The following is a 25,977-nucleotide window of genomic DNA, read 5'->3' as shown; positions in this document are numbered from 1 at the left end:
AAAATAGATCATGAGCAGAGAATGACTTGAGATTAGGCAACCAAAGAGACAACGCAGACTATGCAAGTGAAGAATTACATCGAAGTGGGATTTCTCTTGAATATCTAAGCACGTACAATGCCAAGTAGATGAGTACAAGTCCTGCAGGATGATTTGGTATGCAGTCTGTCTGTCAAATGGAGCCTGCGTGGGAGAAATGGGCCAAACCTTGACTGCTTGTGTTTATGTGGAAGTTCAAGGGGCAGTGGTGTTTAACTGCTTCTGTCGTTCTGCCTCCTGGGGTGACTGTGTTCCTGGTAGGTTGTGTTAGTCTTTCGCTCACTGTAGAAGCCATTAGGTAGTGCAAGAGAGGAACAGTGAAATAGATCATTCAAATGACATAACTTCTTGTATTATTTTCGAAAGCATGGGGCTTTTAAAATTATTTTGGCCAGGAAATTTAAATTTTTTTTGTCAATTCTTTTTCCAACAAATCCCTTTTTTATGTTCTCGTGCATATTAGATAAATAATTGAGAAGTTGGCTAAGAGGAAGTTATAAGACACAATTAACAAGCCTTGGTCACAGACTTAGCTCTAGTGGGTTTTCTGTTTGCTATGAATATTAAGGGTAAGACGATATGGAGTGTGTTTTATAAGCAGCCTAAGCAGGCTTGAGCCTCACTCCCAAATTGTTACATAATCTCCGGATGAGACAATTAGCACACCACCCAAAGCCAGAATTTGGCTAGGTGATGGTTACACTTGAGGAGGTTGGCTGTCCCCTGAATATAGATCATCTGCCCTCTACATTCCCTTTAAAACTGGCTCTGGTGTGTACTAAAATGGGCTCGGTCTTTTCCAGTGGTTAAATTTCAGTCATTTTGTAAAAGTCTCTGATCCAGCTGGTGAATATCATTGTTAACTCAATACTGTATTCCTAAAAGAACCAAGGATCCTCAGCCATCAGCTCTATCCTTCAGTGTTCCTTTTTAATTACAAACGTACATGTAACCAGTCAGGGAGCAGGACTGGTCCCCCATGACTAAATTACCAACTGGATCCTGACAGTGTAATGGCAATGGTTTGCTAATTTACTTTTTCTTCTGAAAAGGTCAAATTCTTTTAAATCACAAGTGAATTTATGGAAGTCAAAGCCTATTCATAAGTAGGAAAAAGGGAGAATTTGCCGCAAAGATTATTCGCTACGAATAGTTCACTCAAGCCTGCTTTGCATATTACAGAGTCTGTGGCTAAAGTACTTTTCCTCCTATCCAGAGAGATTTCGATGAGGCTCAGTTGTTTCTAGTTCATACTGGTTTGCTTTTGTAAACAGAGAGGCTGAAGAGCACACCTGATGACATTAAGTAGCTCTTCAAATCTAGCAATGCTACTTAGAAGTCACTGAAGCTGAAGTCAGGTCTGAAAGCAAATGAGCCAGCTACAGCAGATCAGAAGAAAATTAGCTGAGACTGGAAATGCAGGAGAACAGTTCAGTCATCTGCAGGTAGCGTGCTGGGAAAAAAAATGTGTTTCTGGGTGGTCAGTTGCTCTGAAGGCAACTACCTCATAGGCTTAGGCTGCCTGTAGCTTGCCTGTTTATAGCTCATGGAGATACAGCAGGTGTATTATTAGTTATCCAACTGCTCTTATCTGTCTTGACTATCTGTTAGACAGAGAGACCTAGTTAGAAAGCACAGTGTCAAATACTTGCTGCTAATCTCATTTAACTTTCTTTAGAACATTCACCAATTAGTATCTTTCTGTCTCTCTGCTTGTCTTTCTCCCTTGCCAGTTTTTGAGTAGTTATGTCACAGGATTGCGAATGAAATGTAAATCTGCGTAGCCTGCTCTGTCTTGCAGCGTCATTTGTATGAGTTCAGGACTTTTTCTAAAGAGGGAAGACTGTTTCAGCGATAGTAAGAAAGCCTGTATTTTCACAGGCACTCATTTTGAGTGCACACTACCCAAGACGGTGTTTATGAGTTCATGCATAGGGGTGGGGGTCATCAGAGGAAAGAAGAGAGTCTCCAGGGTGGGCTCTTGTCTGTCTTGGTGTGAGCATAGCAGTATGCTCAGAGAAGAGAGAAGCAGCACGGTCTCAAGAAAATATATAAGAAAATCTGAGCTTTGACAGTCTTGCACTGAGCTGGAAAGAGTATCTTATGTGGTTTCTTTGGTTTTTTGTCCCTTGAACAAATTCAGGACAACTTTAGTAAACTGAAATTCTGAGAAAATAAGTTTGTTTGCTGGGCAAAAAGTGGGTGAACTGTAGTTCAGTGGTTAAAAAACCCCACAAACCTTAGAAGTTAAATTTGATTGCAAAGCGGCTTTATACCAGGGGTAATTCCATTCTCAACCTGTCGGTAATCCAGGTAACAGACTTGTTTAGCTTTGGATAGCCAATAACAAAGCAAAGGGAGCTGCAGTGGGTCTGTGCTTAGGTTGCCTAATGTTTTAAATTAGACTTTTGCAGGCTTCTGGGGTTTTTCTTAGAATAACACCTCCATTGTTTACAGAATGCCTTTGGAATTCAGCAGGGAGAAAATTCATGTAAAGAAATGTTTCTTCTGTATTATGTTAAGTTTTAGTCTATTTAAAGTGTTAAAATCGTTGCCTCCCTTTTTTATTTTGTGCTGTGCAGGAAGGAGTTGGGAGCCTGCTTATTTACCAAATGAGATGAGGAATTGGGTTCTAGCTGCCATCAGCATTCAGTACATGCTGAAGGTTGCAGAAAAACCATCGGGGAGCTGCCATAGTATTTGGAAGATCAGTATACCAGTCTCAATAGTGCCTGAAGATGTGACTCCCACCACGCATGGTTCTTGAGGAAGAAGCAGAAGAGGGGTTCCATATGCTCTCTGAAAGAGGAAGAGAAAAACAAAAAGTAAATGTACCTACAAATCTTCCATCTCTGATTTCTAGGCTAACTTTTTTTTTTTTATTCTTGAGGTGCCTTCATCCCCTTAGCATAAGTTTAGCCTGTATTTAGATAACTAGTACTTTAGGCTAGTCCTCACTCCATATTGTAAAAAATTCTTTTACCTTGAAACAGAAGAGATTTATTGCACACCTTTGGAAGGTGAGGAAGGACAAGATTTGGAAACAAATGGTCCCTGGGCATGAGATAACATCATCCTACAGGAACCCTGTTGCTGGGATCTTGTAGCATCAAAGGGCAGCCCAGCAGCAGTAGCCTCAGGAAGCATGAGCTGGTCAGGGTGCGTGTGGCAGGGCACCCCACACGCACTCCAAAATGTTCTTAAATGATTAAGAACGTTTCTAAAAAGGAATACTTTTTGCTACATCAGCTGGCCCATCTCTGTATGGTGGAACTTACTTGTACAGTGGACTCAGTGTAATTATTTTCTTAAAGGGTAGCCATTTAATTGAAGAAGCAATTATTTATACATATACACAAAGAAGATTTGGTAACTGCTTTCATTTTTGTTTCTTATGCAAATGGGTGTTCTAATGTTGCTATTTTCTAGTGATTATCAAGTGTATTATCATTTTTCAAATTCTCTAGCTGAAATTGACTTCTGTTCATTATGATGGAGGTACTTTTTTGGTAGCTGTGATTAAATAAATAAATAGAAAACAAATCGATAGCAGGTAGTCTATTGGTGGCTATTGCCTTTTCTAGGTATTCTTGTTATGTTCGTAAAAGCAATAGCTGAAAGCAGGTGAAATAATCTTTGTTTGGTTTTGTCAGTCACAGCAAAATATTCCAGTGTCAGGCTTCTGGCAGTATAAGAGGGCTCTATTTAGCCAGAGAGGCAGAGAATTTCTTGGTCTGACTGCAGAGTAATGCAGCTGCTTGAGCAGGCACTGCCTGGAGTTTTCCAGGGAAAAAGTGTGCTTCACAGTGGTAATGTAACTGCTCAAGGAAATAAGGAAAACTTTCCACGTCATTAGTAGCGTGCTGTGAGGGCACAGCTTGGGTGGGCATAACAGGGCATGCTTACTTAACATCCAAAGCTGACCGAAAGTTCATTTACTAAGTGGCAATTTTTGTCATTTTCTGATGTTCCCAAGTGTTAGCTGTTCACTATGTTTGCTCTTAATTGTTTTTTTTCAGGTACGAAAAGAGGAAGGTACTAGGAATGACAGGTCATTAATGAGATGATTCTGTGCTTCATTTCACTGCTGTCTGCATTACTACTTTGTAAGATAAACCAGCAAAAATTAAAAACGCTGACAAGTGTGGCAATTTTCTGTGACAGAATCACTACGGCTGCAGTCAGTATTTCTGAATAAGATAGAGGAGGTGATACTTTAAATAATAATTACTCTCTAATTTCATACCTTCAGTTTCAGCTGCCTGATGGTGCAGGCTGCAATAGAAGCTTAAACCGGCTCCAAGTTTAGTTTTTTGTGTTATCTGAGGAGTTCAACCATCAATTCAAATGATTCAGTAGCTATATTAAATATTATTGCATTGAAAATAATAGGAATAGGGGAATATTGGATGCCTTAGGGCGATGTAGCTTTTGTGTTATTAAATATTGATTGAAAATGTGCATTTAGGTTAAGAAAGGGTTTCAAAAGGAACAAGAAAAGATTGAGATTTTCAGACGGGCCTACTCACATTTTAGGATGTTCTATTCTTACTTGTTTTCTCGGGAAGTAGCATTCCTGTTTCCCATATTCTTACACAAATGTCTTAGCTTATATGGGGAGAAATCCTGACGTTACTTGCTCTCTGCAAACTGTTATCATCTAGACAAAACTTCTTGATGCAGGACTAAAGTCCGTTATTTAAGAAGTAAAGTTCGGGGTTTGCCTTTTAATCAGGGTTAAATTCTTGCTTTGGAAATAATACTTTCTTTGCTTAATGAGAAGGAAATTAGTGTTAATCACATAGATTGCCTTTTGGTTTTTTCTGTTCTTCTGTTTTCTCCAGAGGAGTAATGTGTTCATCCAGAGAGTACGTGCTGCTGACCACACAATGTAGTCTCTGGATTTCTGTGAAGCTGATGTTTCCACACTGTGTAAACTAAACCCCTCAGGCCCTATATTTCTGAAGTAAAGTGATTATTAAAATATTAAAAAACATGCTTCCTCCCATGACACATGTTATGGTGGAAGCCTTAGAGACTACCATCCTTAGATTGGTCCTGACTTGGGAATAATGCCCTCCAAACGTTAATTATATGAGAATCTAGTGACCATTAAGAACTAATTAGCAAGGTGCCTTACAGATACATGAAGGAAGTATAGAAAATAAGAGGATAACTTCGTATCGCGCTACAAAAATTCAGTTAGAAGTAGTATGTGTTGTTACGTATGCTTATTCACACATCTGAATCTAAGAAGGCAGCGCGTCTGCTTTTGTATCTGCAGAGAGTATATATGGCTAGAATTAATCCAAAAGATCAAGGAGAAAAATAAGTGATGTCTGTAGATACCTTCCTTTGAGGACAGACTTTACACAGGCTTATTTCTGGATCTTTTTTTTTCCCACAGATCGGTTGTAGAGTCCACTTTTTATACATTCTCACTGCCAGATTTTCTTGTCAAATCATTACATGTGTCAACATCTCAGGTTAGTTTGGGAATAAATTTTATCTTCGTACATAAATGACTGGCCCTTAACCAAAGGAAAGCACCTTCTTTTGGGGCTTGCTTATTTTCTGCAGCTTGGCAAAAAATCAGACTTGTTTGTAAGTCATTAGAAATATAGCAATGTGTGCCCAGTTGCCCAAAAATGTAGGTAAGCCCAAGCAGGGGTCTGCTGTGGAATGAAGGTATGTTGAGAATTTAGTTTCCTGGCTACAATAATATCCCACATTTATTAAACAAAATATGAAATACAGATGGAAGTCATCACAAAGAGGTATGGCCAAGTTTGCTGAAGTGAGTGCAACACACTAATTTATATCAGAGATTAATTTCACTCTGAAATAGAAGAAACTTCTTGGGAAAGAAAAAGAGTGTACCACCCAGCACTGTCAGAATAAAAGAAAACCGATGTGCTAATTGGAATGACTGATGACAAAATAATTCAAATAACTCAATATTTTGTCATACTTCTTTAAAAATGAGAGTTAAACAGCAATGTAAAAAGTAGCTACCAAACCTAAAATAGCTGTTCAAGAAAGACTGGCGAGAATTAGCGATCAAATCATTGTACATGTGAAAGTTATTACAGCTAAAATAAAAAAAAAAAATTAGATCAGGGTTAATTATAAGATGATGCAGTAGTATAATTAGTATTCTTCCTATGGAGGATTATGGGTCCTTCTAAATGCCCTTTTTGATTGCCTTCTTCCCTTTTTTAATTTCCTCCTTGTCCTTTTTGATTATCTACCCCATGACCCTCAGGGCTCCTAAATGTAATACAATTGAAATAACATTTTTTGTTAGAGGTGTTTTTTTTTTTTTTATATAGGCTATTAACCTCTTGCTTACCAAGCACTAAGAAATGCTTTTCTGTGAGAGCTCCACTAAACACAGAGGGAGTCTCTCATATCCCTGGAGTTTTTATGTAGCACAGCTTTTTGCCTGTCCTGAAGGAGTCTCTGAGGATCTGTCAGGAACTGATCTGCATGAGAATGAGCAGAAAGAAAAGAGAACTTCCTTGGGGTGTATTTTACAGCTTGGCAAGATAAAATCTAGTGGATCTTTGATATTTCCAAGGCTGCTTCAGTGGTCTAACTTATGAGCATTAGGGTTCAATCTAAAAATTATTGTCAATTATCCTTTAATATGATTTTCAGAATATTTGTTTTTTATTATTATTGTTACTTTTAAGAGCAACAGAGAGTGTATGGGATTCAGTTACTCCTTGGAATCCTTAAGAGGATGCCAGGACCTAACACTTTAGTCCATTTTGGATCCCATGAGAAACAAAGTTTATTTTCTTTTTAATTTTCTTCCATTTGGACTAATAAATTGTGTTTTGCTGCTCAACAAACATACCTATTTTGTGTGTTTCTCTTTGGGCTAAATTTTTTTTTAAGTTCACTCTGTTGAGAAGGAACATTGTTCACACCTGGGCCATCAGATACTGTTAACTTCCTGAGATGCCTTTCAGTTAAGATTCTTCAGCATGTAGTATAAAAGCAATGCGTGAGGGCACCTCAAAATACAACATTCTGGCTGTTAATTAAACTAAATACATCTTCCTGCTGGTGTTCATGTAATGTCCTTTACTCAAGTCTAGCAAAGAGACACCCGTCCCTGTTTATAAATTCGTGCCCACTTCAGGCATAATTTTTAGGCTAGAGCTGTGGTAGCTTTGAGATATTGTTTAAGCTACTACCCATTGCCTGTTTTTCCAAGCTTGAATAAACTTGCATTACATTTCAGGTGCGCAAGAAGAGTGAGGTCCTGTTTTCACTTGGCCAATAACTGGTCATAACCTTTCTGTGCAAACCCAAATGCATAAACAAGGAAAGCACAATGTGCCTTGTTTAAAATTACCCCTGTTTGTAACCAGTAGACTCCAATATCGATAATTCCTTGTCTGCACTTGGGATTTGCATGAGACTTGTTGAACTGGGCAAGTTGAGGTTCCTGTCTTCTCAGAAAATATCCCTTCCTCTATGCTAGCCCCTTGAACAAAAGCATCATGTGCATACCTTTTGCTTCAGTCTCTTCTCATGGCTAAAAAGATAACATTTATTATCATGAAGTTTTCTCTGTAGGTTGATTAGCATTTTAATGCTCAATGGAAAGGTCATTGTTTTTCACTCTGCCCATAATGCAAGTGAACTGAATTCTACTGGTTCTCGGTGCATCCCAAATGAGGTATTACGGCTGATGGGAGGTTTGTAAACAGGTGAAATATTTAGACTCTCTTCATAACAAAGGGTACATTAAGATTTCTACTGAAACATTTTGATGCCATCTTTGTATAAAGACAGTTTCTGTTGTGTTTCTATGCAGGTGTTTTGCCAAATAGATTCACCTGAGTGTCTCGTAGATGGCATTTTAGCACAATGGTGCTGATACGGTGGCGTTAAAACAGATTCATTAGTGTTGGTAGAGAATATATGAATTAGATAGAACTGTTAAGAAAAGAGTTTTCTGTTCTGTGTTAGCTTGTGTCAAATATTGGTCAAGAATTTCTTTACCCATTGTCATTTTAAAAAGTGAGATTCAAAAGGAATTAGACCTGAAAACACAGTTAAGTAACAGTAAATGAAGCCTGATTGCTTTATCGTCTTCTGCAGTGCTTGCTTTAACTGAACAAGTACCAATGTTAGCATGGAATTGACTGTGCAGTACGTCGTGGCTATCTGGAGCTGAGCTCTATGATGAAGGTGGGAAACGATTCTGTGTTTTCTGAAGTAAGGCTACTGTTACATTCCCTGTTTTTCAGTGATGCTGGAGTCTGTATTCTTTTCCTTGTTGGTAGAGAAAAATATAAAGCAGATACTAGGAGAGCTTTATGTTATTAGATATAAGGGTGGGGCCAGGAGAGGAGAAGTTAAAATCCAGTTAAAAAGCACCAGTTGCTTTATCTGTTCAGAGAGCCAGATGCAAGAATACATCATCACTCCGTACTTCGTCCCAATGTGAAGGAGTTTGTATAAGCTCATCTGATGAAGAAAAACCAGCAACAAACAGCTCTTAAAACTTTTCTGTACAAAAGTGGTATTACATGAGGTGTTGGCGTTGAATGGATCTGAAGAAAGCAACCCTAGCCAAAGATGGACGAAGCAGCACAGAGTTACCTTTTGTAAGTGGGAAAAGATAGTGATGATATTTCTGAAAAAGTGTCAGAAGTTAAAATTAATACTTTTTGGAATTAGAGTAGGTGCATGTTACTGTGTCTTCTGATATTTGAGACATTTTTGGAGAAAGAAGTTGCTTCCTTTTATCTTTAGCCTAGAACTCTCATGCCATAGAATATTTGTGACTCATTGCTCAGAGAATGACAACACACATTTGGTATAAGTCATTGGATGCCACACTTAAAATGTTCTTCGGTGTCTGTGCTCATCTTGAAGTGTTTTAGAATGAAAAGACCAGTTTTTCAGGCTGTCAGACCTGGAAGCCTAGGTAGGAAGACTGCTGGGAAGTTTTCCAGTGCTGCATCTCAGCAGAGATCTGGAGAGTGCTGAAAATTAGTAGCTTGGCAATGGCACTGGTAGAGTATAAAACCTCTCTGTTGGCACTTCACAGTTAGAGATAGTTGAAGTATGAAGTTCTGGATCACTATTTACCTACAGTCGAAGTTTAGTTCCGTCACTTGTCCTATCCTCTCCTTGGTTCTGTCTCAGAAGGATGTAGTATGTTTGGTCGGTTTGCATTATGTTTTTGAAACTGAAAGAAGGAAAAGGAACAAACTGCGTGTTGTTCCTGGAATACACTGCAACTTGCTTTTGAGGTGAAACAGCTGTGTGGGCAGAGCTCGCAGCTTGTGTTTCTTGGGACTAGGATGCCCTTGCCTTGCTTTGCTGGATTTTCTCCTGGATTCCAAAATAAGTGATTGTCATTTCCATTTTTCCTACTTATAAAAAACATAGCTACAGCAAAGAGCAAGAAAGAGGAAATATGGAAACAAAAGCACTATTTAAATTCTGCATTTTTATTAGCACGAACAGGGAAACAGTGGGTATTTCCATCATTTTAAGGCTTGCTTCTTTTTATTGTCTGTTAACCAGAACCCTAGGTTTTATTTTCTCACAAAGTTGTGAATAGATCGAGGCTCTTAGGGTCTCAAATACAGCTACATGTTATCATGCAAACCTGACAGAATTAAAGGTTAGGTCCAGACTGTACATACACTGTCTTTATTAGCCAAGGCTGACTGTGACTTTAAGTTTGCCACATGGACTACATCCACAATGCCTGGAAAAGGAGTGAGGGTGGGAGGCTACGTTCCAGCCGGTCGTCTTGTGTGGCTGAATTTTTGGGTTTGACAAGTAAGATAACTGAATCCAGACTTGAACAGGATTGTTTGGTAGTGTGGGTGATTGAGGGGCTACCTTGAAAATATAGGCATAAGAGACCCACCTGAGCTGTCTGCCAAGGCAGTTCTGCAAGCGGATTCTGCCTTTTTGCACTGTGTTCTAAGGTCTGATACCCTGTGTGTCAGCCGATGTCTTGCCAGCCTCTGATTCAGTAAGAAATTGGCCTATTCTTTGAGAAGATGCTCATGAAGAAAATCAATTAAACCATTTTTTAGAGTTTGGGGATTCAGTTTAGATTTGTGGGTTTGGTTTTGGTTTGTGGGGGTTTCTGCGTTTGTTTGTGTTTGGTTTTTTTCAGTTGAAACATTTAAAACCCCATTATCCTGTCTTGAAATGCAATGATGATTGGCCTGTATTCCTTAAAATCTGTACTTTTAGTTTCTTTCCTAATGTGCTGGTATAACTCAAATGTTTTTCGTCCTTTCAAGTTTGTTGTTAAATAAATGATGTATAGTGAAGCTTTATGAGGCTTGAGGTATCTTGGGAGGGAACACATACATAGTTGTTTGTCTTCTAAGACATAGTTCAAAAGAAAGATCAGCTTTTCACAGGAAAACAGGTTCTTCCCTGTATCTTCAGTAATCTGTGCAGAGGGCATGAAGTTAGGGGAGGCTGGGCCCAGAGTTTCCTTGTGACCTGTGCTATCACTGCCTGTTTTCCAGGGGTTATGCAGCAGTGGAGCTAAGTTACAGCTTGGAAGGGAGATGAGGATTGAGGCCTAAGTCAGCTGCTTGTTGTGCATCTAAAAGGAAGGATTTAACGTATGCCAGGACTGAAAATGAATACCAAGTGTTCTTTTGGCAGGGACGCTGCAGAGTGTGTGCTTTTGGAAAGAAAAGCCTTTCTCGGGGCAGGGGGAAGCGGCGTTTCCTGTCGTTGGTACCTGTCCTCTCAGAGTTTGAAAGATAGTTCAGTTGCAGCATACTTTGTTTGACCAGTGCAGGCAGATAATATTTCTGATACCTGGGCTGTTTGCAGCCTTATCAAAGCAAAACAGTCTCAATCACTGTGTTTGTAGGTGTACTTGTCACCTACACTATAGTTAGGACCCAGAAGGTGCTAACTTGACACGAAATAGGAAAAAAGTATTGTATAAAAGGCAATTTTCCCCAAATTGAAACTCACAAAAGATAAGGAACGCTGCTTAAAACAGAAACCACAAAAGCTGGGAAATGACAAATTACAGTTATTAGTCATTCTTTACTGGCAAGGGGAGGCAATAAAAACCCCCACATGCTCAAATATGGTGTGACAAATAAAGTGACTTTTCTTAATAGAAGAGGCAGTAGCACTAGCATCTGTTCATCGCAAATGTTGTGTACACTGAGCAGACAGCAGTGGACTGCCATTTTGAGAAAGTTTGGGCATGCACAAAATTCTTTTATTCCTTTGATAATAACTTGTTATTATAACTGTAGAGTTGCTCTCCTCCTCAGTGTTGCTCTGGGTACACGCTGGGTATGAGAAGTGGTTTGTCTTTGTGGCTTTCAAATATTCCAGACCTGAATTATGGTAACATTGTTACCTGTAAGAAAAAGTTGGGCAGATCTTGAGGTCTGCCCAGTTTAACAGAAGATGTGACATTTTAGCACAAGCTTATACTCTGGATATAATGAGGAAGGGTATCCCATATCCCCCTGAATGCAGTTAAGTTACTGTACTGTTTAAGCAGTTTTAAAATATTATTGAAAACGTTGATAAGCAGAACGATCGCTGTTCAGTGTACAGAAGCATTCCAGATAGAAAGGAAGGTTGGAGGCTGCTAGATGAATCTATTAACAAGCTGATTTTTCAGAGATATTTTTTTTTGTACACCAAAAACATGAAAGCCATGTTTAAAAATTTAAAGCCTTGGTATGTTCCAGTTCTGTGGAGCAGCAGAAGGAAGGCGCTTTTTACAGTGCTGTAATTCCCTATCCAGCAGCTCTTCAAATTGAGATGTTTATGACAGCTGTTGGTACTTAATGGAATGCACACAGATTTGGTCATTAATTATTGCTCTTTTTTTTACCAGTTATTATTTGTATTCAGTGGGTCAGGTGGTTATGATCCTGCTGTTGTCAGTGCAGCAAATGCACTTTAACTTCCAAAAAAAACCCCACCAAACCCTGAAAAGAAACCTTTCTTCCTCCCTATTTATCTTTCCAGTGGCTGAGAATTTTGTAGGAAAAATATTCAACAACAGTGAGTTATGGAGCTTTTTTTGTAATGCAGTCATTTAACAGCTTCAAGTTGGCAGTGATCCCATCCACCTTAATCCTCTTCACAGTTTGCAAGCAGTCAGCCGAGAGCAAGAGTGCGCTAGGACTTAATAGACTCTACTGTTTGAACTATGGCATTTGTGTTTAGCTTCCAGAACTGGTCTTAAGTGCCTAGTAAAACCCTACAGCTTTGGTTTCGTTAATTAAAGACTCCCTTCCACTGATTTGTGGAAAACGTTGGCCAACATGTTCTTTCAGCTCAGTAAATATTTATACAACTCATGTATGATTTTTAGTAATGAATACTGCTCATTCTCAGTGCATCCAAAAGAGGCTATTTCCACATATTAACAAATTCCTTGTCTGACCCCTGCTGAGCATGGCAATTCAGGTTAGGAAAAGGTAAATTTAAATCTTGGTGCTTTTTGAAGGTTTTTTCCTGAACTCCACTTTGCCATATCATCGTTTCTCATCATATTTGCAAGGAGTTTGAGTGAGTGGAAAATTAAAGAAAAAACAAGCAGTGGATAGCAATTGCTAGTTTAAACCAACCGGCCAATACTATTGTTCAGTATCTGTCAGATAACTTAATGTTGCACTGTGATGATGTTAGGATATGAGCTTTCTGGGATGTACTACCACCTTTCAATCGTAATCCTATTTATCCTCACCCATACACTCACAGAATCCCTGTGAGGCAATATTATCCCTGTAACACAGATGGGAAACAGAGCTTGAATGCCTGGCTCAAGGACGCATTCAAAATCCTTGCCTTCGATGTATTGACAAAATTGCCCATCTCTATGGGAAAACGCATGTCCAGCTGTTCACATGTACACATTTAGCTGCATATACAAATATCTGTTTTCTGTGGGCACCAAAACACTGAGTTCCTTTGTGGAAACATCACAGGAGCTGCTTGGAGAATTTCTGCAGTGTTTTTAATTAAGTGTTAGTGGAGTCTTACTTTCAAAATTCCCCCAAATTGCTTTGTTTCTTCCTTCAGTTGTCTCTCCTGCATCCTTTTCTTATCTCTTGATTCAAGTACTACTCTTGATTGTATTTATGCAGTGCTACTGATGTTACAAAGTAATGTGTTATTTTTTTGTGAAGTGTCTTAGGCAGTAGTAGTAGTTTGCCTAGGTTTCTCATGCTTTAATGTACACAGTTTGGAGAAATGAGAAAACAAAAATGTTAGCTGTTTCAGGACTCATGGAATGCTGAGTGCCTATCTTCCTGGGGATACTTGGGTAAATATTTGGATGACAAGAGCATGCCAAACTAACTCTGTTTGATTCTCTGTGTTGCGGTGAGATAGAGCCATAGTAAAGTCTCTTAGAAAGTAATTTCTGAGGTAACAAACTCTCGTATTTAAGACTGTAGAAACAAGAGCCACTTGGAGACATGTCATCATTTTTTAATGCATACAATAACCTAGATATAAGTCTAATGAGTGTAACTAACTGATTTCTTTTTAGTGGAGCTCGTTCTACAGTTTTTTTGTTCAGTTTATTACATGTATTAACTAGTAGAGACATTTACACAGAAGTGTTTGTTACAGGCAGGCTGTGTTATCTCAAAAGCGAGCACAGTAAACCATGCTGTCTGGCATAAGGCACATGCCAAATTCACAGTTCTTGCCCAGCAGGTCAACATATGGTATTCCATCCCATACTGGTCATGTTGAAACTAATGAGAGTTTTGTTTGCATGTGGAATGTGTGGTGGCCCCGCAGAACCTTGGAATGCCTCAACTATACAGTCTTTGAAAGCAGTTAAAAAAAAACACAAACAAAACAAAAAAAAAACCAACCCACCCCCCCCCCCCCCCCAAAAAAAAAAAACCCACAAAAAAAACAACCTACCTATTTCATTAGTTGTTGCCAAATCTGATAGCAGACAAGTTTAAAAGAGGGAAGAATGCTGGTGAGTGTGCACAGTAGTGACAACTTAAATTTTCTCAGAGACAAATATAGAGTGGAAAATTAATCTTAAACTATTATCAATTAGTTGATGTGCAGAGAGAGCATTCACACTTTCTATCTTGGTGGAACTGTATTCCCTAAATGTAAGGTTATAGGAGTTCTAGGCACCTTATTAGATGCCTAAAGTTAGTTGTGATCCTTTATGTGCCCTGGCCGTTCTGCAGCAGCTCAGAGTTAGCTGATGCAGATGAGCATGGCTGATTGCCATGCTGTGGTCATCAGATCCAGTCTGGGAATCAGCAGTGCTCAGCTACCCCAGCTGATGACCCAACCGAGAGCCGCTAGGGGATCCTCCTGCGGTGAGGATCTGGCTGTGATTTGGCAGGCCTGCCCTTGGTCTCCAGCTAAGGATCACATTTCAGCTAATCTGGCTTTTGTGGTTTAGTTGCTAAATTTCCTGTATTCGGCAAAGGATCATACGTCTACCTGTAAGGATGATAATCTGTAGTTTCAGCTTTTTAAAGCTTCAAGCTTTTTTTATTAAATTACATTCTTTCTATATTTTGTCTTTTTAGGAATAATTCTGTGGGTATCGCTGCTGTCTAGGCATAATTATATAGATTTGTGGTGTGCAAATACAGTAATAACTTCAATGCAAAAAGTATAATCTTACACAAAATGTTTACAAATATTATTCTATATCATTTTCAAGAGCAAGAGCTTTGTTGAAATTACTAATGTTATGCAGTGTCTTGATAACTCAGTGTTTTGGTGCAGGGAATCTGAGCAATCTTCTGAAGCAGATGTCATTTTCTTACCAGCTTTTCACCTGTGTACCTAAGAGCTCCATTCAGAGCTTCTGTGGACTACAGTTGGCAGTTGTCTTGGCTCTTTCAGCAGAGACCAAAACTTCACTGTTTAAAATGTAGGAAGTAATCTAAGTACTTCAAATATTTGGGTGAGAGTTTTCTTTAAATCAGTGAGACCGCTTGTGAATTAAAAGTAAAGTTTTCTTTATGAATGAGCCTGAAGAGCTAAGCTCCCTCTCACCCCCCTTTTAGATCTAGTTCATCCTACTGTGAGATAAAGAGCAGTGGCAGAAGAGACATTTGCCCTGCTGCAGCTTGTTGGATCAAAGAGAACCCTTTGGTATCAAGTGTTGTCAATGCAGCAACTTTTGCAAGCACTAAATTTACTTGTAAAAAGTTCTTTTTTGATTGCCCCAGGACAAACCCTTGCATGACATGCTTTTGCCTGGAGAAAGTTATTATATGGAAATATTATTTTTCTTTTTTTTCTTTTTTTTTTTTTTTTCCTTAAGATGGTGTAGAGGATGTCTAGAGTTTGTCAAGCCAATTGATCCTCCAGGGAATGTGCTGACTTTCAGTATGTATGGAGGATTTTTAAAGCAGCTGAGTGAAATCCCTTCTCAGATAAGATGCTTTCTATTTTGTCAGTTAAGAGCATCCTCAAATCGAAATAGCTCAAACATAATCAAATCTTCCTTTCTCAATCCCTTGCCTTCTCCTCCCAACCCCCTACACAAGCCATCCCCAAAAGGATAATCCTGGCAGTGATGTCATTAGAATGAATTTACAGACCAGTGCTCAATTTCTTGTCTTGAGCTTCAGTTGCTAATGCTGTAAATTTGAGCTGTGTATGTAAAGGAGTCAGGTTATGCCTTTTCCCCACCCTTGTTTAATTTCCCTGGAGCCCTGAGAATAACTAATGTGGGATTATTTGGATATTTTCATGATGTGCCTTTTTTTTTTTAACTGCTACACAGCTTCATATTGATTCCAAGCATTAGTAAAAGCTGTTGCTGTATTCCTGAAGGAACCATTGTCTTCAGGGAGCAGAAAGTTTAAGGGAAGAATTTTACTGGCTAAATATAGAGATAGTTACAATTTCTGGTAGGTGTTGTGGGTGGTGATATAAAGTACAGACTAGAATGAAAAATGATTTAATGAAATTCCACTGTTTTCCAAAAATAATATCTTTTCATTGTGATGATCCTCAGTGATTTTTGACCTCTAGAGAATATTTTTAATAGTGAAGAAGCACCAATGAATAAAGTTGATCCAAACATATATCAAGAATCAGGACCGATATTAAAAATATTATCAACTGACTAGGCAAAGAGAGGAAGAAACAGGCTGAATTTACCTATTTTGTTGGTAGGAGATTGTAATACATAGAAATTACATGAATTTTGCACGGTCATTGGAGGAATTGATGGTAATCCAGAATGTGAGTACAGGTCCCTCAAGTCTGAGTCCATACCGTTGAAATCTTAACTACATAGCTTCAGCCTGGCAGGTTCAACCACGCCGTGTCAATCGTATCAGCTCAATGAAGTCATAGAAACCAGTCTTTTCCTACAGGCTTATGTGTAAAAAGAGAGATAGATGACACTGATAGCTTCCGTGAGTTCAGTGCACAGTGGGGGGAAAAAAAGGCTAAAGTCAGTCTGAAATGTGTGTTGGAAGCAGGATTTTTGCTTGGGGCTTATATCTAAAATTAACTCTTTTCTGTGGCAAGTTGATGTACATATTAAAAGTGGTAAGTACTTTTTTGAAGTTCTCTGCTGCATCTCAAGTTTAATGTGTAATAAACAAGAAACCTTTCAGATATGAATGACAAGACTAACCTAGCCAGGATGATTTGAGAGTTGGTAGGCAGTAGACTGCTTTGCAAATCACGTTCCGCAGATCTATGGGTGAAGTCCTTGTGCATTGCAGTAGGATGGTTTGGAATGGTGGATGCAACACAGATTTAGTGTCGTATGCTGTAAACAGGAGCACACATTTGCTGTTAACAGAGCTGCCAGAAGACTGGATTAAAAAATGCAGAGTCCCAGTTGTGCTTTTCAGGTTATTGTAGCTGTGGTGTGATCATTGCTTCTGTGTACAGTACACGAATCTGTGCAGTACTTTACGACACTTCTTAACATGACACGATCTTTCCTCCCCTTCTTTATCCACAGCAGGTATTTTCCTACTTCTGAGTAGAGCTTTTAAGGGAAACTCTTTTGATCTCCTAATGGAAGATCTTTCCTACTGAATGGAAAGGGGCTCCTAGGTCCAGGATCATGGGAAACGTGTTAACCTTGCCATACAGTTACAGGCATGCCAGAGCCCTAATGTCAGTGAAAAATATGTTGAGGTGGTAGCTGTGCTCTGTAACTGAGTAGTTAAAGCGAACGAAACCTTATCTTAGAATAATAAAAAGGGCCTTTGTGCTGCAAAGTAATTATGTCACTTTTGAGACATTGATTCAGCACGTCCTTTTTGACTTCTTTTCCTGAGATGGTACGTACCGCTTCTCAGTATATGTTATAAAACCCAAATGGACTCCGCTCTAATTTGTTTTATGGCTTTATTTAGTGTAATTCAGATACCTCATAAGCATTTTTATTACACAGATTCTAAAATACACTTCAGGTCAAGGGGATATTAACACCTTATTCTATTTCTTAAAACATAGAAGTATATTGTGAGCTGCATTTCAATTCTGGAACATAATAATCTCTGTAAAGGAATTAAGCTTTTCCGCTAGTCCCTAAGTACAGGGATCTGCTGAGATTTTGGCTGTACTGTGCCTCACCAACCATCGTGGCAGTGCAGTGAGCATCCTAAACACTTGGAAGCAAAACCAACAGTGGTCTCTAATAAGAAGGAGAAAAGAAAAACTCTGAAAAGCGAGTGTCCAACCAAATTTGGGGTGTAATCATGCTAGATGAATGCAGTTAGCTGAAAAATAAATTTCACTAATTCTGTTTAGATTTGTAGAAAAAAATGAGACAAGACAACCGGCCCCTGTCTTTTTATTGGAGATCTGTTTCAATTTATTGATTCTGATATCTTTAAAAAAATTACCGAACGGGGTTAAACACCATTTTTCTGTACATGAACATTTTAAATGAGGAAAGAGTAGGCTGCCCTTTTTGACGGACATTGAGGAAGGTCATAGTTTTCCTTTATCACGTGTAACTGACACTGAAAGTGCAAGGTGAGGGAAACTTAGCAATTTTTATCATTTCTATTGTGCTGTAGTATTAAATAACTGTTAGAAAGGAGTAACAAGTGCAGTATTCACAAGCTAGCTGAGAGAATTAGAAATTTGTCAAACTCCTGTCAAGAAATGTAGTTCATATCAGGAACAACCAGTTTATTAATTTTGCTGGAGTCGACAGACTTTTCTCCAGAGTGTTCTCCCCTTTCCTGAAATAAGTTTAGTGATTTAAACTCAACTCTCCAGGGGTCTCAGCACAGAAGGAGTCTGAAGTGTTGAAGTGCTACTTGTGCTATATTCAAGTCTCAAATTTTGCATGAACTTCTAGCACAAATCCTTCCCTCTCCCTATTCTCCTCTCATTCATCAAAGCTGATGAAGACGACATAATAGAATCTTACTTCTTTTCCTCAGGAGAGCAAAGCAATGAGAAGTTGAGATTCAACCTCAGTATATTTTGGAAAAAAAAAAAAAAAAAAAAAAGTACCATGATAGGAGATTTCTTGACAAAAGTATACTTTTTGCAAGAGTCAGTCTCAGAAGAATACTGAAAGGCAAATGTACATGCACATTGCAGCTAAAGTGTTCAGTTGGGATAAATGTATGTGTAATATCTTGTGGTATCTCAGTCATCTTGATGAAGTCATGAACTGATTGTGAAAGATGCAGTGAGAAAATCCTTGCTTGGAGTTTTTGAATTAAGATTGCTGCGATGAGCCAGGCAACCCAGTTTATAAATACATGACTTGCAGTTACATAACGACTTAGTTTCTGTTTCTTTGTCTGTAAACTGCAGGTAGGATTGGTTTTTTGCAGCTATATAAGCACTAACTTGATGGTGTGAAGTGCTGCAAAAAAGCCAAACCAGTAACACCAAGGGAAACAGAATAAGTACCCGTGGTAGAGTTGCCTGCTTTCGGTGTGGGATAAATCTTAGCATTTTGGGGTTTGCCTGAATGTTAATTGTTTGGGTTTTTGGTGTTTTATTTCTTGGTTTTTGGATTTTTTTTTACTAAAGTCCTCACATCTTTCCAAACATTACAACTCTACCTGTAGTCAGCCACAGAAGTTACTTGGTAAAGTGCAGTCACACAGATTGATTGTTAGAGAAAGAATTGACAAAATAGTAAATGCTTGTTGCTTGCAAGAGTATCACCTTGCACGATATTCTTGCTTCTTCTCAAAAGTTAACCTGGACTTTGTTGTGGCTATATTTGGATCAGCGATCTCCCAGAGTGACTTGTATGTCAGAGCAAATGGGGTTGATAAATCACTTGATAGTGTCCTTCCCCCACGCCATTTCCTTTCAGCTCAGCAGAGAAGCCGTATCTGTGTTTATCAGGGGAGATTGTGCTAGTCAAAATGCCATCTTTCAGATAAAGTATATAGCAAGTTCCAATTACTTTGTAACTTTCCTATATCCTTTTTCATCCAGTTTTGCAACCTGACCAGCTCCTTTCCACTGTCATCAGAGTTGTACTTTTGAATAGTCCACGGATGCATCTGCTCTTTATTAGAAGCGACCATTGTCACAAAGCAGACCAAGCGGTATTTGTAGTAGGACAGTAGGAACTGCTTGAAGGCATTGAATTGTGGTACAGGCAAAACTTAGTAGCAAGGTGCTCTTCACGTTGGCATCTTTACGATACTAATGAAAATCTTTGTCCATTGTCCTCACTTTATCCAGCACTTAAAACTCTATCCAGCAGTTAAAACCTAAATCTTAAATGATTAATTTTGTAGATGTAAACACTGTGTAAAAGCAAGTAGCCCACTGCAGCACCAACATTCACTGGATGTGGTTGCAGAAAACTGGGTGGATCAGTAACTTATGGATTAAGGAAATCTATTTCCTTTAGGGGGTTGGTTTTGTTGTACTTTATGAATGTATACAGCTACTTTATATTTTTTATTAATGTATACAGTTTTATGATCATATTCCACTTATGTGCAACTCATGAACAGTTTTTTTTTTCCTGGTCATAGAAATACTGAGAGGATTTCATGTCTCCTATAGCATCTATGAGACCATAGAATATAAATAGATATATTCCTAAATACAACAAATTTTATTGGCAGATATTATAGGGTAGAATAAGAAGACGAGTAATCTACAATTATATCTTAAAACGTGTTCTAAATAGAAACCTGTTATTTTCCCTTCCCTGATGTAAGAATATCCGTCAGTTCATTTTAAATCATAATCCAATGTATTTAACTTTGCAGTATTCTTAAATAATTAATTCCTATTGCACAAAATTTAAGTAGCAAGGACTACAGCTACACACTTGGTAGCTGTTTGGTTTTCTTTCATTTTGTTTTGGTTTACATACGTGAAAGAGCTTAGGTAGCCTGTGTGAAAATGTTCACATCATAGTTCTAGCTACCTGAAGGCCCAGAATCGGGGCACTGAGGCTTCTTTTATCTCCCATCTTGAAGGACTACCTCTAGGTGAGAACTGGTGTAATCGGGACCGCTGCAGCCTTGTGGTTGCTATCTCAGCCAATATCTCAGCTCCTGGGCCTCTCTGTGAAAATTTCAGTTTTGCTCTAAGGACAGTTAGATTTCTATGCACCTGGAGAAATGACTGAAAATGGTTGGCCTGAGTTAACATACAGGAAGATAACTCCCACTCTCAATTTTTATTTGTAGTTTGATAATTTTCTGGATTTTATGAAAATACCATGAACTCTTTGAGGCCTGGCTCAAAATGCTATTTTTTACCTTGGTCACAGTAAACAGTGGCCTACAAAGATCACAAAATTCCTTCAAGCCAGAGATCCTTACAGTCTGTTATATAGACCATTATTAAAGTTTCTAGGAGAATGAACTCCTTTCTGAATACTCTCAAATCTATTCTTCTGCTTTGGTAGGTTCTCTGCAAGTGCCCAAGTGTTACATATAATCTTCCACCTTAATTGCTAACTTTGTGTAGTGACAGAGTAAAAAAGAAGTGGAGTGACAGGATGAAACACAGTGGGATCCAAGCTTCTAATACATTTTCTTTCTGATTTTACACAATATGTCAGGCAGGAGGCTTAGAATTTAAAATTTTAACATTTTTTCCCCCAAGATTTCCAATCTATCATAAAATGACTGAGTTCTACAACATGCTAGAGCCTTAATGCTGGCTTGAGGGGAGGGTAAAAGTAAGTTAAAAAAAAATAGATATATTGATAAACACACCCACGTGAGCAATGCATCGTATACATGTACCATCTACATAGATATATTGTCATCAGACCAATGTTAATCACCTAATTTTGGTCCAAAAAGCAAAGCAAAGGAAACACGATGGTGCTTAACGGAAGTCCTGGAGATTAGTTATGAGCATTGCCAGTGATGCGTGTGTTATCCACACAAACTTCTGAGGAAGAGTTTTCTTGGAGGTTTAAGAAAATTGCATTCAAGAATATCCCCCTTTGGTATTTTGCAGAGTAATGTATTCTGCCAGACAGGGGACTTTTTACTTATCTTTCTGTACATCAGAGTGTGTTTTCCCCTTGCAATATGGGAAGTTGACAACTATACAACAGCAGCAGGGATCTGGGTTCACAGAGTAAGCAGTGTTTCATTATGCTGCCTTATTTGGTTGGGCAACTGTGAGAAATAGCTTATGATGTATAAAATATCTGAGTCTCTTTTTGTACTTGAAGACATTGTTATCTATTTGAAGTTGGCTACTGAAGGTCAGTCAGGCTAACCGCTTGCAAAAGAATATCCTGTCTCTGTTGGTAGATACTCTTTTCAAAGTTCATTGCATCCAGAAAGCTATTTTTGTAAATACCACCCATCATGGCAAATTACATATTGTTAGTGGGAGGGTGAAAGGGAATCATGTATGAATTCTTTTCATTTAAAAAAATCGATTGTTGTTGCAGAGAGCATTGCATAGCAACAATGAAAAGTCTAAGAAGTTAATTTGTTTAAGATTTGGTGTTGATCAGGAATGTCAACTTGCACTGCTGAAGTGATAAATTCTGTGATAACCGTAATACTGAAACTTTCACTCACTGATAACCATGGCAGTGATATATTGTGGTATTTTCATGACATTTCCTTTGCTTTACTTTGAAGCCTGGTTGGTTAAGTCAGGAAGTCTTTCTGTATTAGCAACACTGAAGTTAGGGTTGCTTATTCCTCTATTTTTTTTCTTTATTTATTAAATAAGAATGGAAAGCTGGCTGTTTAGGATAGTCTAATAGTGGCAAGTGATTACATAGTACTCCAGTCTATACTACATTCTGAAATGAGGCCCATTAAAAAGTGGAATTTTACATTAAGTAACATTTTGAAAGGAATCAGTATGTTCTTTTCTCCACTTACTAAAATATAATAAACCTTTGTCTTTCAGTGGTATGTTAGGTTTAAGTTTTATTATATAGTGTCAGCTCAAATCTACATAAACTGATGGTCCAGTCCCAGAAATATTTACAAGCGAGAGCAGTCGCAGTTAATCAAGCCTAATCTTGTGAAGAAAATGACTGATGTGTGTTGGACTTGCACAATTAGGTTCTCTAGAGATCCTGTCGATTGCAAAAGAACTGAGTTGTCTGCATAAGACTTCTAGGGTACGGCTCATAGGAAAGGCATTCAAACATGTATGCAAGTGGAAGCCAGCATTGGCCCAAAGAAAGCCAAAGATCTTGTAACTCCCCTTTTTTACATTAAGTAGTTTTCAGACTGACTTTTTTTTTCCACAATACACTCATTTCTAGGAGATTATTATACTTCTTGAATGTTCTGAATAGCAGAGCCATTGGCTTCCTGCATTAAAACTGAAACTGAATGCAATGATGTAGGAATGTGTTGCATACTTAATATTTATATTTAAAGCACTAGATACAACGTATCTGACTTAAGTAACTGTTTGGATAGCTGCTACATTTTTTTGCTCAGTTTTTCTAGGCACTTTCAGTTACTGGTGTGAAGGGGAAGACTGCTTAAAAATTCACAGCTGATTTTAACGTAAATAAAGATTCCTGATTAATTTAAATCTAATCCTGTTGAACTCACTGGCAACATTATCCTTGTTCCATCAGATTGCAGTTAGCCACTGTAAAACCACAGTGCAAAGCAAAACACTTTGATTTCGCTACAGCTACCGGTGTAATTACGAAAAAGATGCAAAAAAGCCTAACTCTAAGCTGTTGTTTTAAAAAGTTATCTAAAAATATCTGCATAAAACAGCTAAAAGGCCTTATGTGGTATTCAGTAATTATTATGGAAACAGCTGATTGGAAAAACCCACCACTCATCTTAAGTAAAAAAAAAAGGTGGAAAAATATAAGCACTAATATTTCCATCACTGTTTCATGTATCAGGGGAAAGTAGGCCCTCAGTCAGCGAATACAGCTAAGTCTGTTTTGTGCTTTGGCAAATCCCATTGTGAAGAGGCTGTGAGTAATCAGAAGTGACAGCATAAGCACTTTCTGTTCAAAGTGATTTTACAGAAAGCATTATTTTCTGAGAAAAGTACACATATGGCTCCCATAATGCTGAAAGAGCACTGATGTATCTATTTATTAGCGCTACTGTTGAGAGAGGAAGTTTTGCAAATGGTGTTCAGATTCAAGACCTTTTCCTCTGCATTTCCCATTCCATAAAACATCCTTAAAATTGTAGGAGTTGGCCCTATAGGCAAGGGCAGGGTGACTGCTTCTGCCCAGGGAATGTTAGGACAGTTTGCGATGATGAAGACTCTCAGGAGCTGTACATGCTGTCAGTGGTCACTCAAAAACTCAAACAGCAGCAAAAATGCTCTTCCTTGGTGGAAGAACAAGTGTTCTAACAGCAACTGTAATTTTGAATTCAAAGGGTAAGGCAGACCTTTAGAAAAACCTAGAGAAGAGAGAGTTTTTTACACTCATACCAAAGAGCGCACAAGACATTGTTTGTGCATCGTGTTGTAGATACTTCAGATCTCTCTGCTGCTTCTCGCTCTGCCCCTCTTCTTGCCCAAAGCTGTTGTTCCGATAATAATGCTCACCTCCTTGGCACATGCAGCTGTCTTGTTCTGTGCACCTACTCTGAGGCCAGCCAGTAATGAGTGATGACCAGACTGAAATGAAAATCTGAGAAAGCTGGCTCTTACAAAATATGAATTTAAATGCTGAATTTGCCCCCTGTAGTAGCTTTTTTTGTAACTAAAAGGTTTTATTTTTCTTATGCTTATTTTCCTTTTGTTCTTATTGCTTACCCTGGCTCTACAGTTTGAGGCTACAACCCTAATTCCTAGCATGAGGACTGTGCAGATTTGGCTGGGACCTTTCAATTTAAATCAGTATGTGTACATAATCAATTTCTAATATTCTGATTTTTTTTGTAAATCGCTTACGAGTGTCTCACATTTACAAAATTACTCAAAAGACCTGCTCAGAAATTCTTTTCCCAAAGCCTAGAGCCTCTCAGCTTTTCTTTTTGTGGAAAAAAGGGTTCCCGTGCTCACACTTGTAAAACTCAGTGGTTCAAAACCAAAGAGCCAAAAATCTTCATTATGTTTATGTCAAACTTGATAGCTACATATTTGGAGTTGTCATTGTGGATTTATGTATCTACCAAAAACGTGAGTAGTTTGAAAACTGTTGGCTTTGGCAGTGAGCTCTAAATTTGCAGATAAAGTGTCTGTATTTTTCTGAATTATTATAACCTACTGCCTCCCTGAGATGTTCCACAATAAAGCAGCCTGAAATAAAGGCCTGTTTTTTCTACAGTAATATGTTTTTGGAAGAGGTGGTTAAAGGAATAGGAGGGTAGCTAAGGAGATTCACGTCTCTCTGTCTTTCAGGAATAGTAAGCCAAACAATTCCAATTCCAAAATTTCATTACAGGCCTTAATTGCAAATGAAATGTTTCAAATACTTGTACTGCTTCCAGTAACCTCTTTCTCTTCTCATAAAATTCCCCCCAAGGAGAGTGAGGCTTAAATACTGAGGGGTCTGAGTACAGCACCAGTTATCTGCTAAAGTGGAGACAATATTGTTTGTATTCAAGCGTGAATTCCAATGACATTTAACAGAGTTAAATTTATCTTTATTTGGTATTATGAATTTTGCCTCATTCTGTTCACTCTGTTGCTTTCTTTAAAATGCCTCTCAAATTTCACTGGCACTGGACCATCATTGGTGATTGCCGCCACATGCCTGTCTAGCATAAAAACATCTTTATTACTTCAGAAAGTATATATTTAACAGCTTGGAGATATTTGCATCTGGCTTGGAATTACAGCAAGTAATACTTATATTGAGAGAGCTGTTCATTTGGTTTTAATGAGCATAAGCTACAGTTTGCAGTCAAGGAACTACTTGAACTTAATAACACAGCAAATGAATTGTCGTACTGCTCAAATCTGTTCTGTCTGGGTAGTCTGATGTACGCCAGTTAATATGAGTGTGGGAAAATTTTAACCGTGGAAAATAAAAGGAGGCTTCCATAGTGGTGTTGGTATCTTCTGTTTGCACCGGCTTCAGTTTTAAAACAGCAGCATGTAGATAGGCATTCGAACAACAAAATTTAAACAATAGATGTTGAAACATTCATTGATGAGGTGTAAGGAGAGACTATACCATTAAATTCTGCAGGCGAAGAAGGGAGAACTTCCCATCTTTAACAGACAGATTATTGCAATTTTTATTCCTCTTTTATAGTGACTGCTGTGTGTCTGAAATAAAATAGTTTAATGATGAAATACATGTCAAAAGAATTTACTCGGTGGTCACTTTGCTAACATTGGTATCATTTCTTCCCTACAGGTATTTCTGTAACAAAGAAGACTCATACATGTAAGTAGTATCTTTTGATTTGGCCTTCTCTTACAAATGGAATTCATGTTAGGCTGTGCTGTGGCGTTCAGACTGTCAGGTGTTGGTCTGAGAAGGCTCCGTTTTGAAAATTCTGGTGGGTTTTCCACTTCAGGGTGGTTCCAGTCTCAGAATCA

The 25,977-nt window shown here is 38.3% G+C and overlaps 1 protein-coding gene across 1 annotated transcript in view; it reads left to right on the top strand.

The window, feature by feature from the left end:
• The window catches only part of RORA (RAR related orphan receptor A), a 368,947-nt gene that overhangs the window by 230,906 nt on the left and 112,064 nt on the right, over positions 1-25,977 (top strand). The window contains exon 2 of the mRNA XM_086471408.1: positions 25,793-25,822. Coding sequence (XP_086327534.1) covers positions 25,793-25,822 — 30 coding nt within the window. The remainder of the gene's footprint in view (positions 1-25,792; positions 25,823-25,977) is intronic.

Source organism: Leptosomus discolor, chromosome 11, assembly GCF_034619465.1.
Source record: "Leptosomus discolor isolate bLepDis1 chromosome 11, bLepDis1.hap2, whole genome shotgun sequence".
Classification (NCBI taxonomy): Eukaryota; Metazoa; Chordata; class Aves; order Leptosomiformes; family Leptosomidae; genus Leptosomus; species Leptosomus discolor.
Note: the sequence above shows the minus strand (reverse complement) of the source record. Positions and strands in the feature narration are given on the sequence as shown.